General features: G+C 35.2%; 1 protein-coding gene across 1 annotated transcript; it reads right to left on the bottom strand.

The window, feature by feature from the left end:
• Positions 1–228: 228 nt before the first annotated feature.
• Positions 229–10,992, bottom strand: LOC130662285 (uncharacterized). The gene is made up of 3 exons (XM_057461106.1): positions 7,841–10,992; positions 2,226–7,440; positions 229–1,862 (listed from the first exon to the last, which is right to left on the bottom strand). The coding sequence occupies exons 1-3, from the start codon at positions 8,195–8,197 to the stop codon at positions 1,567–1,569; spliced, it is 5,868 nt and encodes a 1,955-aa protein (XP_057317089.1). The 5' UTR covers positions 8,198–10,992; the 3' UTR covers positions 229–1,566.
• Positions 10,993–11,800: the final 808 nt, after the last annotated feature.

Below are 11,800 nucleotides of genomic sequence, written 5' to 3'. Positions count from 1 at the left end.
AGCGCCATGAGAGACAAAAAGGCCTGGAGACGAGGTTGATGATTTTCTCGCAAGAAACATCAGGATAACATATGGAATATTATGTGTCAAAATCTCACTTTCTTTAGAAAAAAAAAGAGTACCGAATATGATGTTATTTAATTCAATATTATACAATAACTTCTTTGGCACAAAATTTATACGTACTAAAGATTGTCTAAATCAATGGTCACAATAAAAACACACGTGTTTGGTATATTTTGATGGTACTGTTTTTTTTAAAACGCCATTTAAGACGTCTCCATTTTGTTCAATGGAAGTTAGTGATGGGATAAAACTATTCTATTAAATTGAAAATTATAAACGTGGATAAAAAAATGTGATAAAATATACACATAGAAAAAATTTAGTGTGTCTAAAAATATAATTATTAAAAATGTTAAAAAACAGCTTAAAATAATGTGTTAAGAACAGAGTTGCAATGTAAAAGTGTAAATTGTCGCGTGTGTGATGAAATAAAAACCTGATTCGCAGTTATAAAAGCTTACTCCACAAAAAAAACCCAGCAAAGTGATCTTAGCTCTCATGTTTTCCTGATCGATCAGGCGCCAAGGGGTAATTTGAATTTTGCAAAAGCTTCTTTTGAATAGAAAGAAAAGATAATTATAACTTAGACTTTTTCCGTGAAACCAGGCTTAATTAATCATTTACGATAATAATTGGGAAATAAAAATATGTAGCTGTCAGTGACATTTACATTTATAAAATGTTTGTTTTTATTTATATATTATTGTTGTGTATATTGTTGATATGGATGAAATAAAATATCTCTAGATTATGAATGAATCAAAAAACTTATGTACAACCCAATTTCCTGTTAAAAATCTTCATCCCTTTTGAACCCGCCCTATTTGACATAATGTATAGTCAAAAATGACGTCTGATCTCCAAGAAAGTTTCTTATTTTAACGATATGAAGACCCATTGTTGGGGGAAATATTAATGCTCGTGTTATTAACTTCCGCACAATGCGGCATTTAAAAATGATCCGGAAAAGAAAACATTATAATGACGTCATTGGATTAGAAATAACTTTATCACTGCCTGAGGTGTGTCCTAAAAGTATAGCTGTTAGACAATTGAGTCATTTTTTATGGGAGAAATCTTCCTTGTGATTTTTTAAAAGGTTATTATGCAGGGAGGGTGGTAATGAGATACCATAATATATTAAAAACATTTTCCATTCCACATTGATTTTCCGGTAGTACAATTATTTTTTTAATAAAGTGACTTAAAATTGTACTTATTTTTTCTTATTCTGGTCTTTAAAATACACACAAGCCTGAAATATGTTAACCAGGCACCCAGCAATAGGTTAAAGATTGTTCCCCAACTTTCCTAATTAACATCCCCTGTCAACTGTAGTAAACTTTCAAATTATCACAAGAACCCCCCTCCCCCCTTCCCCCCAGAAAGGTTAAACAAATGTCAAAATTACAGAAATTGTAAATACTGAGGAGCATATTAAGTGTCCACGGACGTATGCAAGAGAACGGTTTATTGCATGAAAAAACATATGGGCACACCTCATCTTTTTCTACGTCTTGTTTCATCTTTATCCCATCTCTTGAAAGATTTTTCTTTGTACGGTCTGCGTTTTTCAAAATTCCTCTGATCTTTTTTCTCCACTTGGTCGCCTTTCTTCGCTTCGTTTATTTTAAACTTGCCCGCAGTTATGTCGTTTCCAGTCTTCTCAACAACGCTATCAATCCAACCCTTCCATATATACGACGTGCTGAGGGTGTCTCGATGGCCAATAACGATTAAGCCTCGCTTGGCTCTTGTCAACAACACATTTAATCGCTTCTTGTCGTCAGAAAAACCTAAAGACAACAGTTCAATAAGTAATCGTTGAAATTTGAAACGATTATGTTAAAAACTAAATTAGTTTTTAAACCTTCTAAAAAAAGTCATTCTCATTCAATAACAACCTAACTTAAGTAGAAATTGATCAAACTTTTTACCAACACGCTTTGAATGTTTTTCAATCCAATAACTCAAACTGAATCCAGTAACGGGAGCTAATTATTTGAGCTTATTTAATATTAGACTACCTTTCACCTATACTAAATTTTTAATTTTTACGTATTCGCAAAAATATCGCAAAAAAAATTTACCACGCCTATTTTTGTAAAATTTTTATTCTAAGAAAAAAACACGATCATCTTAATGGATATGATGTTTACCTAATTGTCTGTTACATCGTACTGTTGATACTATAATGACTTCTGCTTCTCTCCCTTGGAAACCATCGATACTGTTGACTTCAACTAGATCAAGACTTTGTCTTAAACGTAAAACTTGTCCTTTGTACAAAGACAACACAGCTATGTGTTTGTTCCTCACATTGTTGTCGCAGGTTAAATAAGTCACTATATGTCTCACTTGTTCTGCTTCTTCTTCGTTGTAAAACGAAGTGCCGCGCGATTTTTCCACTCCTTTGACGTCGATGAAAATCATCGGCTCCCGTGTAAATTGCCATGGTGGCAAGCGATCTTTTTCAGATACTCCAGATTTCAATTTGGTATCGTAAAATGTTTTAGAAGGATATTCAGCTATGCTTGGATGCATTCGGTACTGCATATTCAAAAAATGAACCGGGACCGATGTAATTTGCAATCTATCAAACAAAGTGTTCTCTAACGTCTCAGTAACTTCTCTGTGCTCCTGATCACTCAACCAACTCCAGTCTTTTTCCAGATGCACTAAGGGTCCCAGTTGGTTCGAATCACCTATCATAACCAACTGCTTCGCTCCATGAGACAACGCGCAAAGCAAAGTGGCTTCTTTTGTTTGTGTCGCTTCGTCTACCAAAACAAATTGAAATTGTTGACCAGATAACGACGTATCGCCGGCACCGGCGCATGTCGTCAAGACGACGTTAGCTTGTTCTAAAATCATTTTCACGAACTTTTTCTTGCGGTATAGATCTCCATCTTTATTTCTGCAATGAATCACTTCGGCTTCTTTATCTTCAAGCACAGCGAGTTGTCCCTCCAATGTGTGCTCATACAGCTCGCTAGATATACCTTTCATATTACCAATCCGAACGATGTTGACGTTCATATTAAGCAACTGTTTGCACATATTATCAACCGCTATGTTTGTCTCAGCAACAGCTAGTACGCCATATTTTTTACGCGTTGACACCTCTCTTAAAATTAAACATGCCACCTTTGTTTTGCCAGTACCTGGTGGTCCTTGTATTAACGTTAACGTGTTGTTGATCGCAGCTTTGATGCCATCTTGCTGGCTTTGATTACAGCCTTTAATGTCAGTCATAAATGCATTGGGCGGACATGGTTGGGTAATCACAACACCAGAATAAATGGCTTCTAATAATTTTTCTTCCAGTGGCATATCATCTAGCAGTCTTTTCGATGCTTTTAAAACTCTTGTATACAATGTAACGTTTGCATTTTGAAGCGTGTTTATCATCCAACGACTCGACCTTCCTTTCACTTCCTCTAAAATAAGCTTCGGGGCTTGCTCATCCAATAGATTAAGCTTGATGCTGAACGGAACTAGAGTAACATTAGCAACGCATGCTATACAAACTATAGCTTTTACGCCTTTACACTCGTTCCAGTCCTTTTTACGCATCAATACCACATAGTCCCCTTTTGAAGGACAATATGACAAGTTTGAGAAGGGAGATGTGCGTTGCAGGGTAATACTAAATGTTGTGTTTCTGCTTTGGTTGCCCTTATCATTCTCATTTTCTTCTTTAAATATGTTGTCTTTGTCGCTATTGTTATTTGTGTCCATTTCTTCCTCAAAGCTCCTCGATTCGTTTTTTGCATTTTCAACAGTCGCATCAAAACCAGCATTTATCCCGTCATTCTTTACGTTGGAATCACCTTGTTGGTCAACTTTTAATCCACCAATGGCACCTTTCAATATATCCTCTTTGCAGAGTGTGATGTCATTTAAAAGTTCAACAAAACAAATCCAAATATTTGCAACAACATGTTTTACGCGGGGTGGTGTATCGTTCTGTAAAAGCTTTTCCTTGATATTCCCAAACAGTGTAATGAGCGTGCCTGGTTGAACATACCAGCAAACACTCCACTGGACTAAAGCAGCGAGTAACTCTTCAACTGATACATCTGGTTGATTAAGTTGTTCAGACATGATCTGAGCAAGGGAATGTTGCTGAAGTCTGCTCAAACTTACCATAATGTTAACGAGGTCTTCTAATCCAGCTTCGGAAAAATCTGCAGAGATCACCAAATCGGTAAGTTTTTCATTTACTTCTGTTGAAGGTTCAGTTAGATACGGTACACAACCTGCTACCATATTTTCAAGATGAATTTTTAGTTCAGGCACGGATATTTCTCCTTTCTTACTTGTTTTATGAAGAAGTTCTAACAAGATTTCATTGACATATCTTTCTTCTTCTTCTTCATCTTCTTCTTCGCCTTCACCTATACTTTCCTCATCAAGAATGTCAGCAAGTGTATTTGCATCGTACAAGTCGAAATATGCCGGTTGGTTGTTTTTTATTGCAAACACTTCAACCTCGAGAAAAGGAGCTTTATTGATCAGAGGATGACTTCGAGGATCATCTCTTCTTCCACGAATGTCAAACGTCGCTAGGTCCATGCTCAAACAATCAATTATTTGATCTTGATCATAAAAATCGATATGTGCAATGTCATTCTTCACCTTTTGGTTAAGTGGGCTACTTCTGAGCCATAAAAACGTTTGCCGTTTATCACGATTTCTATAAACTTGAAACCTATCCTCTACAAGATCGTAGTAGTAATCCATCTTTGGTTGATGTTGTTTCCTTAATGCGAACTTCTTCGATATGAAGTAAAATTTTATTTCGTCAGCTTTCACCACGAGCTCGTTACCTACTTGAAGTTGCGTATCAAAGTGTAAACCAATATATACGTCATTCGGCATTTTCCACGTGATCAAGACGGAGTTGTTTTTTGTAAGAGCTCGATGAAGCATTTGAAGCTCGAAATTGGCATGCGTGCTTTTGTAATACAAACCCCATTTGGAGGAGTTTCCCAACATATGGAAATGATTCAAATCCTCTAAAGGAAACACTTGCGCTTGGAACAAAGCATTGCAAACGTCGTTTATGGACATACCCATTTCGATCGCTGCTTGTTTTTCCGCGGCAGTAAACAATGAAAAATTCAGGAGATGCGAGAATTTATTCTTGATATATCCAAGCGCCTCTTGCCAGTTGTATCTTGATTTTGCATACAACCAAACCAAGTGGAATTTTTGAAATTCCGATTGGTTACAAAAGTCTTGGGAGAGGATATCACAGAGGAATTCTTCCGACAAGTCATTAATAGAGAGTGTTCCATTCACAGCTTGCGAGATGGTTTTATCTCCGATGCTACGTTTAAATTCAACAGCTGCCTTCACCATTCGATGCCAAACGAATGTGTTTAAATGTTGCGCAACCTTCTGATTCAACCAATCGGGAATGCATATAACCTCTCCGCTTTTTGTTGCATCGATAGCGCGTCCAAATAACACGCCGATTCGTTCACATTCCTCACTTCCTGCTCCTTTTAAATCCACCCAGTAATCATACAGATTAGCCAACAGACTAGTAACTTTCATAGCTTCGTTTTGGATTGAAAAGTACTTAATAAGTTTCTCGTATGTGACATGTCCCTCTTTTTTATTTGGTGCACCTATGTAGTCATGGCTACGAGCTGTCCTCGCAGGTATTAATCTTTCATCCCAACATACGAAGAACTTGTCTCCATCTAAATCACCACCAGCCTGCTCATCAGCATGTGGTCTCGTTCCTTGAGTTGGGAACACAACACAGTCAACGAGATGTTGAAGTTCTGGTATGTCCACGGCTTCTAATACTCTGATGTCACCCAGCAAATAACACGGCATTCTGCCTGATACGATTTTCCCTCGTATAGTCTTGGCCATGTCGTCTATGGTAATTCTCACGTAACACTGACCGTACTTTAGCTGTCCAGTTTGATCACAGACACCGTATACCATTCTGGATTTTTTTACTAACACTCGTAGTTTTTCTTTCATAACACCTCCAATTTTACGCTTTTCGTCTTTTTGAATAAGACTTCGCACCATGGAATCTAAAAGAGATCTTGTTTTTGATGAATGCGAATTAAAAGACTTATCGTCTTTATGCGCATGAGCGATTCGTTCAGCTTCGATGTACTTGTTGTTCCACCGTAGAAATGTTATTGCTGAGTCAGCATTTGTATGCACATTCCGTATCATTTCAAAATATTCTTCTTGTATGGCTAAGAACTTCTCGTCCTTTACCCCAAGTCCCGACAAAAGATAAATTAACTGCCTGTTCAGATAACCAAACGAGTAAGGTCTACTAAAATCACAAACGGAGACATAAGGAAACGCATCGCTCTCAAATTTCACCATGGACGGCCTAATCTTTAATTGTTTTCTTCGTAATGTTCTATCCAGCGCGACTACACCTTTTATTCCCTGCAATCTAAACTGATAAACGGAGGGAAGGTAATTGGCTGGTTCGTTGACAGTTTCTTTGTCCGGAATCCTCGAATAAACTTCCTTAGCCAAGTCACGACTTAAGCCTCCACAACCATCAGTGAAATTATATTTCTTATCGGGTGTTGTGATATCGTCAACTTCTATAACGTCAGCACTTATGTCCGTAGTAAAAACAGAGCTAAAAAGCAGACCAACACGAGCCAACCGTTTTGATTTCGAAGATATTTTATCAAACCTTCCGCACTCACGTAGTATCTCCTCCGCGTTCTCACGAGTACCCTTCCACAAGAAGGCCTTACGAGATTTTAAACCGGAGCTGCTGCAGCCTAAGAAACTGTACTCGTGTCCGTTGATGAAGATTTTCCCGAGCAACATCATCTGTACATCAACAGATCGCACTTTCATGTCAAACTGTAAGGAAAATAAGTTTTCAGTGCCATACTTTTGAACAAACCTTGAAGATTGCTCCTTAATCTTCGATAGGTGCTGTGTCATTTGATCCTCGGAAATCTTTACAGTCCGAATAAAGGAATCCTCACGATTTTTAGCATCCAAGTAAAATGCAATTGATGTGTCATTAAATTGTTGCTGGCCATCATCTCTCTTTTTGTATTTCTTATTTTTCTTCGATAGTTGTGCATAGTAGAAAAGCGAGCAAGTGTTTTTGTAAATCTTTCCACTTACCGCTTCCTTCAAAACTTTCACTCTTTCGTTAAGCTCGCTGATATCAAGGTCGATGTAACCGATATGATACTGCTTCAGCAAGATGTGAAGTATTTCCACAAAGCGTTTGGATTCTGTATACGACATTGATAGTCTAGTCCCGTCTTCTTTTGGAGAAGAGCATTCCCAGGGTTGCACAACCACAATTAGTGAATGTTGATATCTTTGAATCGCTTCATTTGCTAACTCGATCTAAGAACAGAAGAGAACTAAGGATGCAAAAAAGAATTTAACTGTTTCAAGTGAAGTTGAAATGCAGTGTGGCAAACTCACTCAATCACTGTAGATGTAATTATTTAATTAAGCCAGAAAATGACTTTTAAGGTGTGTAGATAGACTGTTCTTTGCTTTATTTCTACAATCGCCAAAACTTTTTTAATGTCAAAAAAATGTCAACAAAGTATTGAACATTTTGACATTTGTTAAACAACAGCGTAATTCACTTCGAATCAACTCCCTACACACCGTTCCCAAAAAGTTTTAGTATATACATCAGAGATTTAAGGTTTTTTTCACTAACAGAGAATTATAGCAAAAAATAATTTTCCTATAATAATTTTTTTTTATAAACAAAAACAATTTTGATACTCACAAGAGCTTTGTTATCTTGCAGTAGTGTCTCGATCCTTAGTTCATATTGTTCATCTTTTTCCATCTTCCAATACAGATAAGCAAGGCAATCCATGACGCTTCGATCACTGACAAAATTTCCCCCCGACATTTTCTCTTCTTCATAGAATTGTCTTTTAAGAATAAGATTTTGAAAGTTGAAAAACTCTTGTAAGTTGTATCTCTCTAGGTCACTTTTTTGAATATTTTCTTGCTTCATTAGCGTCCTGGCAACTTCTTTTAGCTGAGTGTATGTGTCAAAAGGTTTTTCTGCACAAAATTGTTTCATTAATGTTGTTTTTCCTGCACCACCAGGACCACATAAATATATTTGCACCATGACTGCTTAATCAACCAATCAGTCAATAAATCAAAACATTAAAAAAAAACATTAAATGCCAATGAATACTGTAAAAGCTTAAATGAATGTCTATAAATAAATGAACGGACAGGTAAAACTCCCAAATATATGAAAAGCCACTCTTATCACATAGTTATTTTTGCCCCCTTAAAAATTTTCTCTCGCCGGGTAAAAAGTTAAGTTAATACTAATACAATAACGTAACAAATGAAGTACAGTGGGCGTATACAGAGTGCAGTAGGAAATCATAGGAACATAGATTTTTTCTACAATGACTCACATACCTACATCGAAGAATCACTGTCGGTATTGGCATTTAAAGTGTTTTTGTGTGTTTTTAATTAGAATACCTTGATATTTTGAAAATAAATTGGAATACTTTAATATTTTGGAGATAAATTGGAATATATGGAAATTTTGGAGCTAAAATGGAAGACCTTGATAATTCGGAGATAAATTGGAATACCTTGAAATTTTGGAGATAAATTGGAATACCTTGAAAGTTTGGAGATAAATTGGAATACTTTGATATTTTTTAGATAAAATGGAAGACCTTAATATTTTGGAGATAAATTGGAAGACCTTGATATTTTGGAGATAATTTGAAATGCCTTAAAATTTTAGACCGACTTGAAAACTTTTGTTACTGTCTCTTCCAAAAGTTATTATATTAATAAATAAACATCATACCATAAATTATATGCTATAAACTGTATAAATGTTACAGGTAAACTTAAGTGTCAGTCAACCAAAAAATTAAGAAGTTGTGCCTGTTTCAAACTAGACATTACATAATTTTAGTAATAATAAATAATAATTCCAATCAATCTCATTATGACATTGTTGGATTTGCTCTAAAACATATGACATCAAAGTATAGAAATTCACGGTATATACATGAAACTAGAAAACAGCTCCATGATACATGCTTTAAAAACCATACTTGCATTAAGCTAGAAAATATCACCAAGGGCATTTTGTTACAAGGACATATTTTTTTACAGATATTTTCAAAGTAGAATAATTGTAACTGAAAACGTGATAAACCTGAACATTATATAATTATTAAAACTTCATCTGTATTTCAGGCGGCACAATTATTAAATATTCTTCATAGATGTTTATGACATGAAAACTACTAGAAAACAGGAGTTAAGTTTTTACAAATAGCAACAAAATGTGTTATTCCACCACATATTCTCTATTTTGTTTTGAAAACGTAATGTAGTTATTAAATATTCTTATGAAATGGTAATTCTTTCTGCAATTGTTCTAATTTGAAACCTCAAAATGTTCTTAAATTGTTCTCAATTTTCTACCTTCTAAAATCTGTTATTCCAGGGAATTTTTTAATTTACAAAGATAGATCTAATAACTTGATTGACATTCAGCATATAGATGGTGTTGAAATGATCTTAGCTACTTTTACTGAAAAAATGTGTAGGATCATGTACTTTCAACGTACAATTAAGGAGACACAAGATTTATAAATTTTGCTGACGTCAACAAAGACAAACCAATGTGCTAAAACTCTTTTTAAAAATGAATGCATTTTTGCCAACTTTAAAGGAAACACATCTACTTTGCCCATTATAGGCATATACATAGACACAATTTTCATATTATTATTATACTTAGTCGATAAGACCCATGGAAAAACCAACTTAGGTAGAAGGACAATGGTTTTCCATTGTCCTTCTACGGATAAGTTGTTTTATATATATGTTTTACTGATTTTATTTTTTCGGATTATTGTGTAGGGCTTGAAACGCTGATCAAAATAATGTATAGAATCATGTGCTTTTGATTAACGCCTAAGAAGATATAAGGGTTTAAAATTTTTGTTGACATCCAAGGGCCAAATAAAATACAAGAAAATGTATAGGATCATGTACTTTGACAAACAATTGCAGAGAAATAAGGTTTAAAGGTTTTTTAATTACGTCATCAATCCATCCAATCCGAAACTAATTCAAGGACCCAGTTTCGAAAAACCTACCCACTTTAGCTCCAGGGTGTCCCTAGTTACTCACACAGAGAAAAATGACTGATGTCATCACCCCGTTTCCAAGTTATCCTGCCTCAAAATTTTAAGTGCATTGTAATGGCTTCGTTCCTGCAAATTAAGATATTGACATTACATTAATGTTATTAGTTGTGTCGTAACGTCAAAAAATTTAACATTTAAGACATAATTTTTTTTGGCAACATCAAAGAAAAATAGACACACTCTTCATATTATTATAAGAGATGATAGCTAGATAAAACAAAATGCTCTTTTTTCTTTTTTTTCAAAATTAATTCTATCACGAAAAGGCGACAAGAAATATCCTTTGAAGGGGACTACTAGGAGATGTCAAAAAAGGATAAACTTTAATATTTTGAAGGCAACAAGCTCAATAAGGGAATTGGGAATAAGGCATTAGTTATGTGTAAGTATAGACGAGTTGCAGCGTGACGCAGTTGTTTTGATTTTGCGTCTAAAACAATGGACATGTGCATATATAGATAATATAGAGAACAGGCTGCAACGATCGAAGAAATCCAGTTAAAAAGCATCTATCTATCTATCTATCTAAAAATTAAAATTGTGCAACAGCTTATAGTTAGCTACACAATACACAATTACTTGTTATCTATTGCTATATAGCTAGCTTTAGAGGTTAGCTCACATTATTTTTTGTAATAATATAATGATAAGGGATTGGTAAAAAGATAGTAGGAACAATATACACAGAATATATAAAAATCAATTAATTTCTTCAGCAACAAACTTACTTACTGGCTGTCCAGAAATGACTATCCGCAGACAACCTTCTATTAGAAACCTCTTCCTGCTGCCGAACGCCCATATGCGTCATTCTTTTTCTGAGAAATCTTGTCTGTTTGGAATGTAAATAAACGGCCCTAGAAAAAAAGACCCGAAACCCGCGACGCCAGGGCATTTTTTTAAAATCAATAAATCAAACGTATATTTTTAGAAGATAAATTAAGATATGAACACTAGGATTGAAATGCTGGTTTACATATTATATCAATTTGACCTACTTTGCCCACCACTAATTAGAAAGAATACCTGTCTCTCTTTCCTGCTTTCGCTATTGCCCTGTATTTTTTTACGCTTTCACTCTCGCTCCCTTTTTTTAAAATTTATCATACTCTTTTCTTCCCTGATATTAGAGGAGAGACTATTAAAAACTAAAGCTCCTTGATAATACGTAAGCTTCCGACCAGCTTCCGTCTTGATGATAGGTAAGACTAATTTAGATCTATTTCCTCTGGTGTTAATCGAATGGCTAACCAATTTGTAATTGCTGTCAACAGTAATATCGTTAACGGCTTTGAACACATCAATTGCTACTTTCCGTTTTCTTTGAGTGACGAATGTTGACCAATCCTTGCGGGTTTTGATGATGTGCTTAGCTCTTCTCAGCAAGGACTCAAATTTTCCAATCCATGTTTTATTCATTCCACCAAATATGTCGTAGCAGTAAAAGAACAGTGGATGGATCATTGAGTTAAAGATGGTTTCAGCAACATTTGGAGAAATTTTGTAACGTATTTTATATAAAAGTTTGATGC

Source organism: Hydractinia symbiolongicarpus, chromosome 10, assembly GCF_029227915.1.
Source record: "Hydractinia symbiolongicarpus strain clone_291-10 chromosome 10, HSymV2.1, whole genome shotgun sequence".
NCBI lineage: Eukaryota > Metazoa > Cnidaria > Hydrozoa > Anthoathecata > Hydractiniidae > Hydractinia > Hydractinia symbiolongicarpus.
This window is presented reverse-complemented; position numbering and strand designations above follow the sequence as displayed.